The sequence below is a fragment of the Diplotaxodon limnothrissa genome, linkage group LG7 (assembly GCF_057381915.1).
Source record: "Diplotaxodon limnothrissa isolate DT_005_m linkage group LG7, D_limnothrissa_male_GT1.1, whole genome shotgun sequence".
NCBI classification, from domain to species: domain Eukaryota; kingdom Metazoa; phylum Chordata; class Actinopteri; order Cichliformes; family Cichlidae; genus Diplotaxodon; species Diplotaxodon limnothrissa.
Window position 1 is genome coordinate 13937952 of NC_140602.1, and position 20556 is coordinate 13958507.

A 20556-nucleotide genomic window follows, 5' to 3' on the forward strand; every position below is an offset into this window, starting at 1 on the left:
AAATGGATTAAAAAATGTGATGATGACAGTGAAACTTCAAACTGGATTGCAGCAAATACCAAGGTGTGGATTTCTCTCATGTTATGTATTAAGTTTAAATAGGATTAAACAATGTTGAAGTCCCTATATTTTTGTCACATATTTGTGTGCTCATAACCTGTCATAAAGTGTGCACACCTTACAGACCTGACAGTTGTTGACAATTAATGTTTACAATCATCAGTGCATATCTATGAATTACAGTTTTACAGGGCCTTGCCCATTGTTGCTTCGTTTGTTTCTGCAGCCTTTTTCTCAGTCTATAGCATGAATCATTTCCTTGAATTACTGTTTTTAAATAAAATTAATGTAATTTCATTCACAGGAATGTCCAAAATGCCACGTGACCATTGAGAAAGATGGTGGCTGCAATCATATGGTTTGTCGAAACCAGAACTGCAAAGCTGAGTTCTGCTGGGTCTGTCTGGGTCCATGGGAACCACACGGCTCAGCCTGGTGAGAATCACTAGCTCACATGCTTGTTATGTGGAGTCTTTTGTTTTAGTGTCTGCTGGAAATGTCAGAACAGGGGATGACTTTTTCCACCTTTTTTTGTTGTTGTTGTTGTTGTTGTTGTTTTTCGCTACACTTAAATGACAGCTCAGGTTTCTTACTTCCTCCATCATCACTTGTTTGGTTTTTTTTTTTTTAATGGCCCTAAAAGATGTAGAGATTAAAATTCCGATTTTCTGTGTTAGAGTGCCATATGAATGTGAATTTGACCACCTTAAACACACATAGTATAGCTTATCAGAGAGAAGAACATTACTCTTTTCATCTCAGTTATATATTTTTAATATTTCAGGTACAACTGCAATCGCTACAATGAAGATGATGCCAAGGCAGCCAGAGATGCTCAAGAGGTAATCAGTTATATTGAAGCTTCAAAATTTTTGTACGTTCTTCTATTTGCCAGATGTATAAAATCAAGTAGCCTCAACTGTTGTACCAAGCATGGTTTATGTTCCAGTTAACGCTTACATCTAAAAATGAATTACAGTTATTCTTGAAGGAGAAAAACCATGATTAAATAAATAACATGACATTTCTATAGTTTACAATAACTAAAATATATCTGTATATTGGATATCGTTTTATAAAGAATTGTACAGCAAGCTGATAATTACATGATGATTCAGACCTGACAAACAGTTGAGACATTTCAGTATATGTCTCTGATATTCCAGTGCCCATCGAGAAAGTAGAGTGACAGTCTATTATAAGTAAAGATGAGCGTGCTCACAGTAAAGGAAGTCCATGCTGTGTGTGTATGTGTGTGTGCAGCGCTCCAGGGCAGCCTTGCAGCGGTACCTGTTCTACTGCAACCGCTACATGAACCACATGCAGAGTCTGCGCTTTGAGCACAAGCTCTATGCTCAGGTCAAGCAGAAGATGGAGGAAATGCAGCAGCACAACATGTCCTGGATTGAGGTGCAGTTTCTGAAGAAGGCTGTGGATGTGCTGTGCCAGTGCCGCTCCACACTCATGTTCACTTATGTCTTCGCCTTCTACCTCAAGAAGAACAACCAGTCCATTATTTTTGAGGTAGGGCAGTTTTTGGCTCAGATACACTAGTGTGATTGTACCTTTTTTATATGAGATATTTACTATCGTGCTGGAAAATTTTGGTAGCATTATTTGCAGCAGGCATGAATGAATCCAACATGGCATACGAACGAAACTGGACACCTCACCAACCCCAGATGTAACACCTTTTAGCTTTCGACTTTTGTGGAAGCTGTGTTCGTCTCTCCCCCTCTTTCATTCACACAGTTTTGATCTTCATGGATGAACTAAGTGCTGAAGAGCTGTTTTTTGTTTTTTTTTGTTTTTTAATTACTTTATTAGAAATTCTCATAGATTAGACATTTGTTCCTTTAGCTCTATTATATAGTGGAACGTTGCTTATCTGATTATAATGCAATTATCACTCATCAGAACAACCAGGCAGACCTGGAAAATGCCACCGAGGTGCTGTCAGGCTACCTAGAGAGGGACATCTCCCAGGATTCCTTGCAGGACATCAAGCAAAAAGTACAAGACAAGTACAGGTCAGTGAAGGAAGAACTGTACTGGTGCATGCCATGGCTGACTTTGTGTGTTTTGGAGCTTAAAATTTGTCCTGTGTCTGTAGATACTGTGAGAGCAGGCGAAGAGTGCTGCTACAGCACGTGCATGAAGGCTATGAGAAGGACCTGTGGGAGTACATTGAGGATTGAGAACACGTCCCAATGCAACGGACTCTTGAGTATCTTGACAAACTAGAGCGCTGATGCAATTTAACAGGGCAGCACAGGCCTTCTGCCGCCTCTCCTTTGGCAAACCAACCACTTTTGCATCATTTTTTTTCTGGATTTGTTTAACAAAATCTTCAAAGTAAATTATATTTAAATAAAGGGTAGAGTAATAAAAAAATGTGTACTACAGTATTGTTAGCAACAGAGTGGAGGGTTGAACAAGCAGAAGATCCATATTAAACAAATACATCCTTTTGGCTTGTATTGTAATACCTCCCCTGAACTTGTTTTCCTCATGTTTTTTTTTTTTTGTTGTTGTTTTTTGCTTGTGAATCTTTTACTCTGTTTTGATTTTGACTTTTGTTTTCCCATCAGTGTGAAAATGTTTTCAACACAGCTTTAATTGTCCTGGCCATGTCTGCAATATGTGGTAAAGATCCTTGTCTGAGTGGCTGAATGTTGATAGGCTGATTGCAAAGGGGCAAAGACATTTCAGGGGGGGGAAAAAAGGAAGAAAAAAAAACATAAAAAGAACAAAATAGCGAGTCTGTATTTTTCAATTTGTAAATAGTCCATATGCATGGAAGTTCAAGAGCAGGAGTGGCACGTGTTTGCATAATTTTCAAATATTTATTCTTTACCGTGCTTTTGCCATGTAGGTTGAGTCTGTCTACTCTCCACAGACTGTTGATGTTTGGAGGTCTTTGGCAATAAGATATTCGTCCTGTCATCTGCAGTCCCTTCAGAGCAGTCATAAGTTATACCTAACCAGTAACTCAACATGGAGACTGACAGAATTGGCTTTAGTTTCCAGGTAATCACATAAAGGACTCAGTGAAAGTGCACAGAGGAGCAGGATAAAGTTTTACAGGTCAGAGGTGAGGTAGAACGCACCGGCCCAGTGTCTCTCTATGCTAACCTTTTGTTGTACCCCCCTAGTTGTTTTTGGAGGTGTTTAACATTTAAGAACATTACTAATTATTTGCAAGAGCCAAACTGAGTGACATTCACTCCTTTTTTTTTTTCTTTTTTTTTTTTCTCTTTTCTCTCCCCCTCTTTCCTGACGTGGCTTGAGGTAGCTCAGCTTGCACCTTGAGAATTGAAAGAGGGTAATGGAATGTACTGACAGCGCGGCGTTGCACTGCTGCTAATTGGGCTCGATCACTGTCAAACAGGGTCAGGCATCTGCATCACTCTTGCAGGGAATATTGGAATGGAGGTGGTAGTGGCATCATCTCCATTCAGGAACTCTCTTGCCTTGCAGTGAGACTGAACATTGCTTTAATTGAGCTACACAGATGGACATGTGATCCTTAAGGAGCTGAGGGAGATGGGACAAACTTCTAAAGGTTGTAGGAGTGTTTTGTAAAGCTGTTATGCTTTTTCATTAAAGACTGCATTTTTTTTGTTGTGTTTTTTTGTTTTTTTTTCCTCTCGCACGTGTGTTGAGGTTTTGGCATTGAAATGTCAGTTCCCCTCAAGATTTTGCATTGCTCTATGCGGTGGTTGCTCTGGTTGTCAAGCTCTCTGCTTGTAAATGCTTGTTCATCTGTTCTCTGAAATATGGCAGTCTTCAGAAAGACTGACTGGAGGGGACGCGATTATACATGCAGTGATACGAGTCTGAAGATGACACCAAAGTGTCAGCCATCACTGAAACACATCCTTTGCCCCAGTTTCAGATCTTTGGGGAATTCTTTCCCAAATGCTTCTTATGTGTTCAAACGCATTATTTTATCCTAGCAAATTATAAACTGTATTGTTTATTTGAATAAATGTCATGACAAATCTAATTTTTTGGAGTACTGTGTGAGTCATTAGAGTAGGTTTTCTCTCATCTTAATTACCTTAACATCCATGAGTCACTAATTCCCCCCCCCCCCCCCCCCTTTTTTTTTTTTTTTTTTTTTAAAGCAGTGTTGTGTTCTGCAGACCTTGCCAGAGTGTCTTCCAAAATGACATGGAATTAATTTGATAACTTTTAAATAATAATTTAAACTTTTTTTTAGTTTATTCAGAGTGTTATATAGCAATCAGGTGGTTTTGTTTTGTTTTTATGTCATTTTAATTCTCTCAAATCCCAAACTTATGATGACACAAGGTGAATGGATAAAAGATGGGCTGTTTTCTCCAAGCTGTCTTGCAGTAACACCAGCTGTAGCTTTGCTCATTAGGCTAATGTGCTCTCTAGGGTTTTCATTGTGTCTGCTAGTAGTTCATGAACATCTCAGCTTAACGGATGGAGTAACAGAAGCAGCTACTCACATTAAATTGACATCCAAAAGACTTTTAATAGTTTTATAAATATCTTCAATTTGCACTATTAAAGATGTCTTGGTAGTGTAAAAAATGTTTGGGGGTGGAGTTAGTTGTTTTACATGAAAATATTAAAGTGCAAAATGTTAGAAACATTTTTTTGTTTTTTTTGGGGGGGGGGGGGGGCGATTTTATTTTTGCAGCACCACTCATTTAACTGTCTGAGGTGTTTTGAAAGTGTGTCATTATGAAGACTTCCACTGTTGTACTGTCACTGGTATAAACCAAGTCCATCCCTGGAATTGCATTTTTAAAATAAAGAGCATTTTTAACAGTATAGTGTGAATGTAAGAGTTACATTTTCAGCCACATGATGGGGACAAAGACACCAGTTCTGACAAACATGATTACTAATTGTGAGTTTCAACGTCAAATGCATGGTGTTAAAATGGAAGGTGTGACACAGAACGCATTATTTTTGACAGCTTATCCATATTTAGCACCAAACAATAACATTTGTCTCAAGGTACTTTGTACAAGTTAAAGATCCAACAGTAAGACATAGGAACCTTAACAATCAAACACCCCTTTTGAGCAAGCACTTGGAGATAGTGGGAAGGAAAAACTCCCTTTTAACAGGAAGAAACTCTGGGCAAAATCAGGCTTGGGAAAAAGCAGTCATCTGACACAACTGGTTGGGGGTGAGGGGAGGAAGAGAGGACCCAAAATTCATAACTAGTGATTAAATGAAAATGGTGTATAAGGACAGAGTTAAGAAGAAATGCTCAGTGTGTCATGGGAAGCCCCCAGCAACTTTAAGCCTATTGCAAAGTAACTAAGCGTTGAAATTGTTTTTAGCAAAAAGGGAAGTTTTAAGCCTAATCATAAAAGCAGAGAGGGTGTCTGTCACCTGAATCTGAATTGGGAGCTGATTCGACAGAAGAGGAGTTTGAAAACTTAAGGCTCTGCCTCCCATTCTACTCTGGAATATTTTAGGAACCACAAGTAAACCAGCAGTCTGAGAGCAAAATGCTCTGTTGGCATGATATAGTACTATGAGTTCTTTAAGATAAGATGCTGCTTGACCTTGTATGTGAGGAGGATTTTAAATTCAATTCTGGATTTACCGGGCGAGCCAATGAAGAGAAGCCAATATGGCAGAAATATGCACGCTCTCACTGCAGCATTTTGGATGAACTGAAGGCTTTTCATTGAGTTTTTAGGAGAGCCTGATAATAATGAATTATAATAGTCCAGCCTAGAAGTAATAAATACACAAACTAGCTTTTCAGCATCACTCTGGGTGTATGGTTGATTAATAAGCTGATGTGGAAGATTGCTTCCGCTCGTTCTCCTTGGCCTGTTCTTTGAGGATTCTAACAGTATGATTCAAACTAACATAATCATCCTGCTTTAATCAGGTTTCAATTCATTCGTTTAGGAACACATTATAGCTTTACAAGAAGTCTTAACATTGTTTTTTTCCCTTCTCTTGAATATTTAGAGTTGAGAAGTGACAAAACACGATGGTGAGACAAATGTTTTAATTCAGTCTGCAGAAGTAGGAAAATCATACAAAATGAAACCACGATTTGAGGTTCAGTCATAAGTTTCACACTGACTGTATACAGCACACTCGGCTTGTGTTTTTGAAACCTGAGCAGTTTCAACACAAAAACTACAAAGGGTTGAAAAATTAAAGGAGCTTCCTCTACTGAATGGACTGGACCAAGCTTCTCAAAGTTATTCAGTGTTTTGACTTTAGTGCTTTCACTCATTTTGTATTTTGCTGATGGTGGTTGAGGGAGCATCCAAGAGCGCATCCATAGGTGTCCAGCTGGTTACGTCAACCATAGTATATATTATTTACATCATTCTCATCAGCCACTCAGTGAAACCCTTGTTCCCTGTGTACAGGGGCACTGTCATCTTGAAAGAGACCATTTCCATCTGAACAGAAATGGGTAAAGGTGGCGGCTCAGAGCAACTTTGCATTGATTTGCAGTGTAAATTTGCGTCACTATAAGGGTCAAAGTTTTTCCATTTAATTCATCACCGGTCTTTACTTACAATAAGGCAACCACCATCATCAGGGTCAAGATTAGTTTTCTGCATTAATGCTATATGTGACTGGCACCGCATTACGGTACAGTAAGGTGCTTGAAAGTAATGCTCATTCAAACTACGCCAAGCCACTAATTTCCCTCTGCTGCACTGTTTCAAAAGAAAGGTCAGGATGACTTAAAAAAATACTCCACTGATGCTCGCAGTTTATAAAAGTAAAGGGGCACAGTGAGGCAGTGATTTCTTTCATGTCATCAAAATTTAATTTATTAAAATAAAGTTACCGCATAAATGATAAGAATGTAAAAAAAAAATAATAATAATAATGAGCTAAACACTGAACATAGCCCATCACTAAAGAAAGCACAACTTTGTGCTTACATAACAGGCAATTTTAGGTGACTTCATTATTTTATATAAAAGAAGAAGTAGAAAAAAAAAAGAATCCAGTTCACCTTCATTCTCGAGGAACCTTTCGTAAGTGAGTTAAGAAAAAAAAATGCTCAGCTGTCGTTGCGCTCACAGAGGTGTCATAGCATTGTGTGTACGTGCCTGGAAACTAGTCTTCAATTTTGAGCCAGCCTTTTTTATAGTCTATGAGAAGCTCGAGGTAGTACTTCCACTCTGGCTCGCTGTCATACCTGACCTCAAATATGGTCTTAAGGGGGTTGGGGTGAGCCTCGTGGATGCGCAGCACCTCCCCTCTGTACCACACCTCTGATTTGTCAACTTCCTCGTACAGGTGGCGGATCCTCTTTCCCACCAACTCGGGGTAGCAGAACCTCATGGCCCTCTGAGCCCTCTGCACAGCTGAACGCAGGACCCATCGCCTCCTGTGTTCGGCGCTGTGACAGGCAGACAAGTAGGGACAGTATTTGATCTTCAAAAGTGATCTATGTTTTCTTTTAGAAGAGCTGCCAAGGGGTCTTAAAGCATGAGAGAAGCTTCCTGTTCTCTCCCACCTGTGCTTTGTTTTGGGTGTCCTCCTGTGAACGTCAGCCTCACCGATCACACTCTCCCCGTCATCAGTCTGTGAGATGGAAGCATCAGCAGATGTCTCCGACTCTGACACTGCTTGGTATCGAGTTTTTTTTCTCTTTAGACCTTCACTAAGTATCTTCCTCAGTTTAACAATGACTCCTGAACAATTCTTAGAGTTTTCCTTAGATTTGACTGATGGTGAGGACTGACCAACATGCCACCTGCTGGAAGATCCCTCAGTTTCTGCGTCACTCGGGAATGGGGATAGCTCGTCCAGTGTTAAAGGACACATCCATGAAATATATGGATTCTGCTCTGAAACCATATAATCAGTCCCTTTATTATCACTCTCCTGGGGCTCATGGGCACTGCAGTTTTTCTTTGCAGTTGTGTTGACAGTGCTTTCAGCTACAACCTTGTCCATATCCCCTCTCTCTTCCTCATCTGACAACCTGTTTTCTAGAAACGTACGCCTCGAACGGCTCTTTACTCTTCTTTTAGTTTTATTCCTGTTCAAATGCAATTGTGTTTCCTCATCCTCTGAACATCTCTGTGGTTGCAACTCTGAGTGCGAGGCTGCGGAGGCAGTGGTGTCAGAAAATACAGGAACCCTCCCGCTGTTAGACGCTTCAGAGCTTCCATCTTGTTCCCTGTGATCGGAGTCCATATCTAATCCTGCAACACAGGGAAAATGGCAAAAAGAGAGCTCAAAACAAATGCTGAAATATCGCAGATAAATATAGGATTCTGCTTCCTCACAAAGTGGGAAGATTAGAGGCAAAGGAATTTATGCAGTGATCAGGGAAACAGTTACAAGTGAGAAGCAAGTCAGAAACAGACTTTCAGGATTTCTGACAAGGAAATATAAAATACTTGGTTTCCTAAAGAGCTTATTTCACACCTAAACCTAAGGATTTCGGCTTTTGCACATCATGATCCTCCACCACGAAACACCCTTACAGCAAAGATGGCTATGAGAAGAGAAGGCTATGGGAATAAACACAAAGGCTGGGAAAAAGTCAGCTGCTGCGAGGGGTGCTATCAGTCACGGATAAAACAGCAGTGAGGCAAGAAGAGGGCAACAGAAATGTTCAGACACTAGAGTCAAGTGCTCCAAAACCATGTGAACCTATGTCAGCAGTGAACAGCAGTTCAATTAGGCCAAGTTCAGTAGGTTCAGGAAGCAAATACAATCGAAGCTGTTGACAGACAAAATAAAAGGCAACAATAATTTTTTTTTTTAAAAAGGACGACTCTATTGATATGCTATAATCTTTGTATTTTTAACTAACTACATAAAAACTCAAAATATTTAATTCAAATAAAGTTGATTAACTTAGTTAATGTATGTAACATTTTTTTCCCACCTATAATGAGAGAGCACTGTTATTATTTAGTATGTGCAACATTTCATGAATACTTGAATGTGATGACGATGAAGTCTGAAAGTATACACTAATCAGCCACAGCATTAAAACGACTGGGAAAGGGATTTAAGTTTGTATTAGTATTTGGATTTTTTTTTAACCCAGATATGTTAACCCAGTCTCAACACCTACCCTGCAATCTAGATAACCCACGTCCTGGTCCCAGAAACTGTAAGACACCCGGAGATGGAATGGGTCAGAACTGTTCAGGGAGCACCTGTTCGATATTTGGAACTTGGTTTTAAGGGTGTGTCTGATCAGTTTATATTTGTGACAAGATTGAAGCATTCTTCTGGTTCGACTGAGACGGCGCACTTACAGACCACCGTTACCCAGTTTATTACTGGCTAATATGCAGTCTCTGGAGAACAAGCTGTGCGAGCTTCGGGCACGGATCTCATTCCAGCGAGAGATGCGGGACTGCTGCGTGATCTGCCTCACAGAAACCTGGCTATCGGACAAAGTACCGGACTCCGCAATACAACTGCCGGGGTTCTCTGTGCACCGCGCGGACAGGTCACAGGATCTTACTGGGAAAAGCAGAGGCGGTGGTGTGTGTTTCATGATCAACAACAGCTGGTGTGATTATGCGAACGTGCACCCGGTCAAATCCTTCTGCTCACCGGACCTGGAGTACCTGATGATTAAGTGCCGGCCATTCTGGCTACCGAGGGAATTTACAGCAGTGATTATTACGGCTGTTTACATTCCCCCACAAGCCGACACTGACCGTGCACTCAGGGAACTGTACAGCGCGATCAGCAGCGAGGAAACCGCACACCCAGAGGCAGCGTTTATCACAGCCGGAGACTTTAATAAGGGAAACCTGAAGAAAGTCTCACCAAAACTCCATCAACACATCCTTTTCAACACACGTGGAAACCGGCAACTCGACCACTGTTACACCTCTTTCCGGGATGCGTACAAAGCCCTCCCCCGCGCCCCATTCGGCCAATCAGATCACTGCTCCATCCTGCTCCTGCCCGCCTACAGGCAGAAGCTGAAACAGGAAGCTCCAACCCGGAGGGCGGTGCACTGTTGGACGGACCAATCGGAGTCTGCGCTGCGGGACTGTTTTGATCACGCGGACTGGGAAATGTTTCACGTGGCCGCCAGAGACATTGATGAATACACAGACTCAGTCTGTGGATTTATCAGGAAATGCGTGGAAGATGTCGTCCCATCCAGAACAGTTAAATCCTTCCCAAATCAAAAACCCTGGATTAACGGAGATGTTCGCGCGGCACTGGCGGCACGGAACACCGCCTTTGCCTCCGCGAACACATCGGACTACAAACACGCACATTACCAACTCCGGAAGACGATCAAAGCAGCCAAACGTGAGTACAGGGACAGGCTGGAGCAACAGTTTGACAACCCTCGGAGTATGTGGCAGGGACTAAACACGATCACAGACTTTAGAGGGAAAACCAGCACACCGCAGACCACGGCCTCTCTGTGTGAGGATCTAAACGCATTCTACGCTAGATTCGACACAGCGAACACCATGAGACCGGACAGTGTGCGCACCGCGGATGACGTCAGTGCGCACACTGTGTCTGAGGAGGATGTGCGGAAGTGCTTCAGGAAGGTGAACGCACGCAAAGCTACTGGTCCGGACGGGATTCCCGGCCGCGTCCTCAAGTCATGCGCGGCTCAGCTGGCTGGAGTGTTCACGCACATCTTCAACCTTTCCCTCTCTCTGTCTGTAGTCCCAGCCTGCTTCAAAATGGCCACCATCGTCCCTGTACCCAAATCCTCCACCATCTCCTCATTGAACGACTGGCGACCTGTAGCCCTGACCCCCATCGTAAGCAAATGCTTCGAGAAGCTGGTCAGGGACTTCATCTGCTCTGCACTACCCGACTCACTGGACCCTCTACAGTTTGCATACCGCCACAACAGGTCCACTGATGATGCCATAGCCCTGACACTACACACTGCCCTGTCACACCTGGAGAAGAGAGACACGTATGTGAGGATGCTGTTTGTAGATTACAGCTCAGCATTCAATACCATCGTTCCCTCGAAGCTGGACAGGAAACTGCAGGATCTAGGACTGAGCAGCTCCCTCTGCAGCTGGATCCTTAGCTTCCTGTCTGACAGACGCCAGGTGGTCAGACTGGGCAGCATCACCTCATCCCCCATCACACTGAACACTGGTGCTCCACAGGGGTGTGTACTGAGCCCTCTCCTGTACTCACTCTACACCTACGACTGCACAGCCACTAACAGCTCCAACATCATTGTGAAGTTTGCGGATGACACTACAGTGGTGGGTCTTATCACCAACGGTGATGAGACGGCTTACAGGGAGGAGGTCAGCGCCCTGACCCACTGGTGTCAAGACAACCATCTCACCCTCAACGTCGCAAAGACAAAGGAGTTGATAGTGGACTTCCGGAGGTGCAGAGAAGTACACACCCCCATCACCATCAACGGCGCTGCTGTGGAGAGAGTGAGCAGCTTCCGGTTCCTTGGCGTACACCTGGCTGAGGATCTTACGTGGTCAGTACACACAAACAAAACAGTGAAGAAGGCGCAGCAGCGCCTCTTCTTTCTCAGGAGACTGAAAAGATTCGGCATGAGCCCCCGCATCCTCAGGACCTTCTATCACTGTGCCATTGAGAGCATCCTCACTGGATGCATCACCACCTGGTATGGCAACAGCACCGCCTACAACTGCAAAGCTCTCCAGCGAGTAGTGCGGTGCTCTGAACGGATAATTGGAGGTGAGCTTCCCTCCCTCCAAGACATCTACAGGAAGCGGTGCCTGAGGAAAGCGGGGAGGATCATCAAGGACTCCAGTCACCCCAGCCATAAACTGTTCAGACTGCTTCCATCAGGAAGGAGGTTCTGCAGCATCCGGTCCCGTACCAGCAGACTGAGAGACAGCTTTTTCCATCAGGCCATCAGACTGATGAACACGTCATAGACACCTCAGCTTCACTACTGGAACTTCAACATTATGCACTCCACACTGTATATAAATGCCACTTGTTTTGCACATATTCAACTCTGTATATTTTATATATTTTATTATTATTATTATTATTTTATTTTATTTTTTTACTATTTAATTTGTAAAAATGTGTGTACACACACACACACACACACACACACACACACACACACACACACACACACGTAGGAAAATATTTAGTATACACATCCAGAAATGCATACACTATTATATATTGTACATATATTTATTAGTTTCAGGTTGGCCATTCTTGTATTTTGCTCGTTTGTGTTGTTGTGTTTGCACATCTCTGTTGCTTGTGGGGCTCGCACACAAGAATTTCACTCGCATGTGCTGTGCCAGTGTGCCTGCACATGTGATGTGACAATAAAAAGTGATTTGATTATCAGAAATGCAGAGGGTGGCGAACACAGCCAGGCAGGTGAGGAAGGAAGAAGTTTTTTTTTTTCATGAGATTTGACTGGTGTTATACTATTGTCCTGTTCTTTGGACATTACACACTCATATTCTCAGAAACTGCCTAATGCAACTTGTATGCAGTGTAGATGTGGGTTAGTTAGAGATGGTACAACAAAGGATGAAGTCACCATCTTCTGAAAAGATCTCTGACCTAAAAAAAAAAAAAAAAAAAAAAAGTGCCACACTTAATCCCTCTTGTGTGTAGCGGCCTCTCACTTCCTTCCCCTCATAATGTCATCCACCAGCCTGCCTTACGCCGTTTCAGCTACAGTGCTGTAAGTAGGCAACAAATTCATATGTCCCCAAGCAGCCCAGCTTAGCGCCTTTCCCCCTCAACCCACCCACAGTGTAATCATGCAGCTTCTTGTGATTTGTTACTGAAGGTTAGAAGAAAAAATTCCCGCTTTCTAAACCAGGAAAAAAGCAAAAGAGTAGTGAGATTGAGGGACAACAGGAAAAAAATACCTGGACTCTCTTTTGGACGTCAGATGAGGTTGATTCTGTAAAAAATAAATGGATTTTATATTGAATAGTTCTTCTGTTTTGATTGGTTACTTACAAAAAGGGCCAATTAATGCAGAAAATATTCTTTGAAGGAAATATGATGCTTTATAATGATATCTAAAAGTTCAGTTCACATCGTGTACTGAAAGGGATCTCCTAGAATGCTATCAAAGTTATACTAAGGAAACAGGGATTTTCATAAAACCAAGCAAAATGAATCATCATAATTAATAATAAGAAATTACAAATCTTTTTACAAGTAGGAACATAGTTTGCGCTAATTACTGAGATGATATATTATATCTTATATGAATACTTTAGATTTTTTTGTTTCTTAGCTAATTCACATAAATAATAGCTTATATGTAGTATTAAATTACTTGTAAAATATTTTTAAAGCCATTGGCCTTATAGACATTTCTTCACACAGTTGTGTCCGGTGCTGCGGGGAAATTAGCACATGGAGGACTCACTGCAAAACCTGTGGGGGGGAGGGGGGTGGGGTGTTAATGGTTTAAAGGGCTACAGTGTTGTAACTGTAGCAACCATGGTGGTTTGTCTCGGTATGTCTGTGTTGAATGTACACTCACCCAGCTGTTTGCAGACGCAGACATAATACAGAAGGTTGACCGCGTCGGCATAGACGTCGGGCAGGTGTTTGAGGGACATCAGTCTCCTGAGTCTGGAGGAGCAGGCTCGTTTATGAAGCTGGATGAGGATCTTCTCTTCAGAGAGCGTGGTGGGTCGCAGCTCGACTTTGTGCTCCTGCAGGACCTGGTCAATGAAGCTGCCGTGGACCATAGGAAACAGCTGCTCCTTGACCACCAGCATGGGGAGAAACACTGCTCCCGTCCGCATGACGTGCGGAAAAGGACAGCGTTCCTGGATCGAGTACTCTCTTAACCTGTCGAGGACCGTGTCAAGTGCCGATTTCATCTCCTCGTTGAGCCAAGCCTCTCTGGCTTTTACCCCCAGCAGGCAGGAAACTTTCTGGACTTTGGTCACGTGAGACACCAATTCGGTTATTTTCAGTTGGGACAACCACTTTTTAAGGTCCTGCTCTGAAGAAGTCGACACAGATTTGGACACAAGCTTACAGAATGACTGGTGCAGCTCAAGGAAATGCTTGCGGGCGGGCGTTTGGATATCTTGGTTTGGTATGAACTCAGCTGCTGGCTGTGCAGTCGGCTTCTGTGGTGGTGGAACAGGGAAATAATTCTTGCCGTTAGGGATAATAATCTTATAGGTGGAAAGTTTAAGACACTGAGGGGGAATGTTTTTGAAATTTAGTTTGCTCCCAGGCAGTGGAGTCGTGGGTTTGGGGGGAAGGATGAGCTCCTCTTTGTGTTGTGTTGCTTTTGTGTCACCTTCAGAAGTCGTGTTTGTCTGTGCAGTCATCTCAGCAGGTTTGGACTCATCTGAAGTCTTATTTTCAGCTGCTCTAGATGGCTTAGTTTCATGTTCTTCAGGTTCAATTGTCTTTTTTAAGAAAGGTGAAGCAGTCTCTGTGGGCTCTTTTTTGACTTCCATTTTGCTGCTGTGGTTGGGACAAATGCTGTCATCTGTAGAGCTGCTGATATCTGATTTATCTAGGTTTTCTACTTTAATATTTTTGGGTTCAACAGCTTCTGCAGCACTTTTCTCTTTTGAAGTATTAGTGCGAGTTTCTTTAAAAACTAGACACACAACAGGCTCCTGTTTAGCTTGATCTTGTTTTTTTTCTTTGTCTGGCTTGGATTTAACTTCATGCTGCTCAGAGGACTGACAGGCTTTCCCTGATGCTCCAGCTCCAGAGATCCCTCCCGAGGTCTGCAGATATCCTTGGTAAGGTGCCAAACTGAAAACAGTGTCAATAACTGGCATAGGGGGAGAGTCATTCTTATTTCCTTCTCGGATAATCTCCGTTTTCAACTTTTGTCTCTTCTTGGTCCATTCCACTTCATATAAATCCTTATCCTCCTCTTTTATTTTGACAGGTGAAGATGAATGGGAAATGCTCCTCTTTAGACACTGTTTATTAACAGCGGTTTCTGGACTGGACACAGAGCTTTTATGTTTGCTTCTTGTTTCGACAGCAGGAGAATCGATACTTTTGTGGACATTTGCACTCTTAGGCACGTCTGTGTGGATCCGATTTGAACTCCAATTCGGTGACTGAGGTCGCCACACGGCTGGGGAAACTGGAACGTTTTTTGGCTGAGTCGGGCAAGGGACTTGAGATTCACAGGAGGAATAGTCCACTGCTCTGTCCACATTCAAGCCAAGTGGTGGAAGGATGGGTGAGTCCATATGCAGGCGGTTGAGAGGGGGGAAGAATCCTCTCATTTCTATAACTGATGGTGAGACACCTGGCTTGCTCACACGTCTGGCAGGGCTGGTTTGAGTCACAGGTAGGAACGGTGAGGAAATGGGTAGGTGGTCAACATGAAGGCCGGGGTGCTTGGGTTTGTCCTTTTGTAAACTGCTGGCGGACACCATGGGGTGATCCATATGTTGGCTGGATGGCGAAACATTTTTGTGGCTAGGATGAAAAGTAGGTGATGCATGTTGCCTTTTTAGGGGGGCTCTGATTTGGCTTGGATTTAAATGAAGTCTTGGAACAGCATAGCATGGATAGTTCAAACCCCGCATAAAAGAATGATTTGGCAACATTTCAGTGCTAGACAAAGGCAAAGGAATTTCAGCATGAAGCGACTGAGGCACTATGTAATGCTCCCGAGGGTTTGAGCTTGTGTGTTTATGAATAACAGCAACATCTTCTCTCTGCTTACTGCCACTATCTTTACACTGGGTTCTGTTTTCTACCTCCACATTTGCCTGGGGGTAGTAAAACACTTGGTGCTGCGCTAGTTGGCCATATTTGGACATGGGAGAACGTTCCTGATAAACCTCTGAGGTCATATGCTCATATGTAGGGTGGGAGGGGTAAAGGCTGGGGTAGCCTCTGGGGGAAGTCTGTAAAGGCTGGCTATGCTCACTTAAAGAACCAAACAGTGGACGAGTTGAGGTGCAGGGGTAACTGCTGTAGTGTGGTTCAATCACAGCAGGCAAAGTTCTTCCTCTAACAGGGCTGTACGAGTCCACAGTCAGCCTCTTCAGTGTATCTGTGCTGTGTTCAAACTGTAAGACTCTCTGTTGAAGCCCCATTTCTTGTCCTTTCCTTTCAACAGATGGTTTTTCAGCGTAGTGAGCATCAGTTTGCATCCAGTCACGCTCATATACAGTGTTTGGTATCCTTGGAGAGCTATGTTCCACACTGTAGCGTTGTCCTAACATGCAACCCAGTTCATTACAGCAGGGATTATGTCCGTAAACCGGCCTGGGAATCGCTAAGTAAACAGAGTTTTCAGATGGGGGTGATGAAGTCTCACCTCCAGTTTTTTGTTTTCTAATAGGCAACGACGCTGCAACTGTAGGACTGCTAATCTCAGGACTTTTCTTGTACCTCATAAAGCCCTGTTTTACCGGGGTGTGACGCGTAGCAGAAGACTGAGTTTCCTCTGAAGAATTGCTGTCGTGTCTGTAAATCAGATGGTTTCCCTCCATGCCAGAGAGGTGACTCATAGTACTCCGGTCGTTCAGCAGAGATGTCTTTGAGTTCCTCCAAGGAGAAGTGAATCCCGCTCCCTCTTTTCCTCTCGGGTCATAAGCAAAGAAGGCCCCATGGCACGGCAGCGCCTGCTTGCCCAGGAAACCAGACATATTTTGCGGTTTTGACAGTCCTGCAGATGCTATCGTCCGGTCAAATAATGGCATCTTGGCTCGTAACACTGCATCAGTGAGGGTTTGCATTGACTGGTTGCTCATCATGTAGTAGCCTTGTTATGATGATTCATCAATAATGCTCCGGACCTGCCAAAAAAACAAAAACAATTAGATTGTGGCATTTCTCACTGAAAAACTATCAAAAGTTTGTTTAACACTGGAATCAATCCGACTATGTTGACATCAGATATAGCAGTGAAGTGTGTTACGGAAAAATAAATGCTTAGTAGCAGAATCACGAGATAAGAACTGAAGTGACTTTAAAAAAAAAAATTTGAGGTTTATCTCACATATCACACTCACGCACATAAATGGTGGAATAAGAGTCCTGCATGTGAAAAATAAGTTACTATCTGAGGAATGTGTGGGGATCACGTGGAAGAGAAAATCCCCACCCAGGCCAGACGGCCTCAGACCATCACCACACAGGTCACTGGTGTAAATAAACACAAAGAGTCTTCAGGGTTTATTGTAAAAAGGCTTCAGTAATTCATATGCGAGCACAACATGTAGATACTTAATAATCTTTGGTGTACATTCATCGCTATTTCATCACGTCTTCCTACTGCAGCCCTAAACATAGTTTCCATGCCACTCCTTCACATTACACATAATTGCATAACCACATAAAATCACAGTTTTAAGACAAATAATAACTGGACCAAATTATTTGTAAGTCATTCCTTTTGACCTTGTAAAGTAAAAAAAGCGCACACGGCTAATAAATGGTTCCTACAATGAGTTACAATTTAATTCTTGTACAAGGAGAAATCTCAGGTTTGAGAAAGGTTTTCCACAAACTGCCAAAGAGATAGTTGACACATGATGCGCCAAACCGACTGGCTCTCCCTGTACCACCTCCACTCCAACTGTTACTTGTGGTAACATAATATCCAGGTGTGACCGAGAGCAGTCTCAACTTCAAGGCCATCTGTAAAAATGAGAACTACACTGTAGCACAACTGTTGTCATTTCTGTGAGTCACATATAATGTGTTATGGTTTTACCATGGCTTACTTCAAATGTCAATGTGTCACTGTGATCGTATCAAAAAGGCTACTTCGCTTTTGTCGAAGTAGGACTTATCGCCTGATCTGGCATGCACTTCTCATCTCGTGTTTACATTCTCAGACAAAACAAGTGGAGTTGTTGCTGTTCTGCATTTTATTACCACAGCCCTCTGGTCATACCGTAGGTACTTCTTTGTTATACTTCTTCAGTGCTGTTTTGCATCTGACTCCCATTTATGGGAATTTGCTGATTAGCTTTTAATGACTAAAAACTCTTTTTGGTAACGCCTGACACTGAAACTAGTCAGCTAACAGTTCCTCCTATCAGCTTTTTTAAATGAAAGTTAAGAGTAACATCCAAACAAGACTTTGGGGCTCAGCAGGTAAATGAACAGTGAAAAATGATCTGCAATGACAGATGTGTAATCCACAAAGTGATAAACACTAGCCACAGTGACCATAGTGCAGTATCAGAATCCCCCCCCCCCCCCCCCCCCCCCACACACACACACACATACCTTTTTTTTCCTAAGAAAAAAGTATTTTTGCACATTCTTGATATTTTCACTTCACTCTCTTTTAGTAAGTGTAAAGCTGAGCGTAAGAAGTACAGCACATTTTCACCAAGGAAGGTTCTGCAAGTGTAAAAATTGGAAAGCAGAACAGAAAGCCCGCCTCCAGTTTGGAAGTAAATGATTGAGAGTTTGTTTTTTGTTTTGTTTCTTTGGGTGGGGGGGTTTGTTTAAATGTGGAATACAAAACCTTCACTTGAGTAAAATGCTAGATGCATCCCATCCCATTTTTAAGATACAGACATGACAGATAACAGATACATAGCAACGTGTGGATCGCAACGCAGTCTGGCTTCTTGGAGCAGATGAAAAGAAGATAACGTCGTCACGTGATCTGCCATGCAAGCATTTGCAGGCACCGATGAGGTCATAGAGGAGATAAATTATAAATTATACCAAGGTTTATTTGCACTCGCTTGCCGACTACGCGTGGAAATTTGGCTCAACAGTTAAAGTGTAGAGGTTTAGCAAATACAACATCTGCCAGCACAATCTGTAAATGCAAAAAAAATGATAAGACGTTCTGAGAATAACTGAAACTCTTGGTGAGGTTTAGAGAAGTAAACGACTTTTTTTTTTCTTTAATCCCACACAGTGACCCTCTCCAGTCTAATGACAGCACAGCACTGAGATCTTATCTTCTCATCCTGTTGACACCTTTCACACAAGTGGTGTGACGGCTTATCTGTATATGGCGAGGAGAAACGCGGTTTATGTGCATGGAGGAAACTGCGCAGAGCTGTTTTCAACGGACTAAAAACCGCACTCTAAAATTTGTGTCTGCCTGTGTGCATGCGCCTTTGTGTGTCCTCCCACTCCCATGATCTGTAGGGCAAGGGTGATGGAGAGCGTAACTTTCGAAAACAAAACGCCCGTGGCTTAAAACCACGCGAGAGAAGAGTGAAAAGGTAAAAGCTTACTTCAGTCCAGTCTAGCAATCATTAATCATTTATCTGATCACCAATTAGTCTCTCGGGTTAGGATATGTTGAAAGATCTCCGCAAGTTGGTGTGACATAAAAAAAAAATCAATTTCCTCCAATATGTCTTAGACTTAACCAATGAAAGCGGCTCACGTCCAAACAATAAAAAACGGAACTTGAACGAGGAGAAAAAAAAAAGTTTCTTCTCAGCTTCTCTTGACATCCTCGTGAGCTGTAGCTTACGATGCACATATATTTGCTTCTCAGCCAAAATGTGAAAGTACGAGACCTGCCGAGAAGAGCAGCCTGCCAAATTTAATAGGACGCAAATAATATGAAAATAAGACGGGCGTAAGAGCTTGACTTTCGCTCACAGAGCGAGTCATTTCCATACAGCCGCGAAAGCCTCGTAAACCACGGCAAAACTAAAACCAAACTAAGTTCCAAACACACACACACACGCACGCACGCACACACACACACACACAAAATCAGAGGATGCATAAATCGATCTCGACTGTATGAAATAGTTCCACCTTCTTTGACGCACTCTGACAGCTTTACTAAAAGGTTCACCGGTCCCGCTTTTCTGACTTTACGCACTTCTGCATCACAATCAGTCGTCAGTTACTTTAAACTGCGAACAACTCTCCTTACCTCACCCGTGTAATCAATGATTTCCACAAAGACTCCATGAAACTTCTAAGAAAAGAGTGGGCAAATCTCTCCGCCGCCCGTGGAGTGGATCAGTCCAGATGCGTCAATCCCACCAAATGAAGCGACAGCACAGCCTACTAAAAAAAACTGCTGCGCTGCTGGCCCGAAGTCCACGAGGCTTTTAGAGAAGTTAACAAACTGAAGAAAAGACAAAAGGAAGGAGGATGGTCTTTGATCAATAGGCGGAGTCACACCCTCCCTCTATCCACGGCTTGTTTTCTTCACATGTCATGTTTTCTCGCTTTCAGTGACTTTTTGTCCGGCTGCCAACTGTCTGCTGCTACCGCCGAAATTAATTTAAGAGTCGGGGTTTTTTGCCCCTTTTCACTCCCTGTCAGATAACACACGTTTGTCAGGTTGACTCTTTCTCACCTTCGCGCCTTTGCCCGGTTCCCATGCCTGAGTGTCAGAATCGGACAAGCCAGTCTCGGAGCAATAAAGGAAATCACGTGTTTATAATTCCCCGTTCTTTATCTTTGTGTTGACTTGTATGCAAGTCATTATCCCACAGCACCTCTACGGTTACGTGAACTAGTCACTGCATACTCAACCGTGTAGTGGCACAGAAGACGCCTAAGGTTGGGAACATACACATTTAAATATATCTGCAACAATAAAAC

General features: G+C 42.9%; 2 protein-coding genes across 5 annotated transcripts in view; one reads left to right on the top strand and one right to left on the bottom strand.

Annotated features, from left to right (window-relative positions):
- Nucleotides 1–4113, top strand: part of arih1 (ariadne ubiquitin-conjugating enzyme E2 binding protein homolog 1 (Drosophila)) — a 12609-nt gene extending 8496 nt beyond the window's left edge. The window contains exons 9-14 of the mRNA XM_085359239.1: nt 1–63; nt 365–495; nt 845–902; nt 1324–1584; nt 1978–2090; nt 2174–4113. The exon at nt 1–63 is cut by the window's left edge and continues 9 nt beyond it. Of these exons, the coding sequence (XP_085215365.1) occupies nt 1–63; nt 365–495; nt 845–902; nt 1324–1584; nt 1978–2090; nt 2174–2258 (711 nt within the window). The 3' untranslated portion in view covers nt 2259–4113. The remainder of the gene's footprint in view (nt 64–364; nt 496–844; nt 903–1323; nt 1585–1977; nt 2091–2173) is intronic.
- Nucleotides 4114–6989: 2876 nt separating this feature from the next.
- On the bottom strand, nt 6990–20340 carry prmt2ip (PRMT2 interacting protein). Of its 4 annotated transcripts, XM_085359243.1 has the most exons (4): nt 19877–20285; nt 13541–16802; nt 7559–8252; nt 6990–7441 (listed from the first exon to the last, which is right to left on the bottom strand). In XM_085359243.1, the coding sequence occupies exons 2-4, from the start codon at nt 16758–16760 to the stop codon at nt 7156–7158; spliced, it is 4200 nt and encodes a 1399-aa protein (XP_085215369.1). In that variant the 5' UTR covers nt 16761–16802; nt 19877–20285; the 3' UTR covers nt 6990–7155. The 4 variants fall into 4 exon arrangements, with proteins under 4 accessions (XP_085215369.1, XP_085215368.1, XP_085215367.1 ...); XM_085359242.1 differs by lacking the exon at nt 19877–20285 and adding an exon at nt 20309–20340 and having other exon boundaries at nt 6990–8252; XM_085359241.1 differs by having other exon boundaries at nt 6990–8252; nt 19882–20285.
- Between the last annotated feature and the right edge of the window lie 216 nt (nt 20341–20556).

Bases quoted from the DNA above. Each gene is read 5' to 3' on its own strand.
- prmt2ip (XM_085359242.1), bottom strand. From the start codon at position 16,760: ATGATGAGCAACCAGTCAATGCAAACCCTCACTGATGCAGTGTTACGA. The intron at 8,253-13,540 runs GTGAGTGTACAT...CCTGTGTTGCAG, and splicing joins CTGCGTCTGCAAACAGCTGG to GATTAGATATGGACTCCGAT.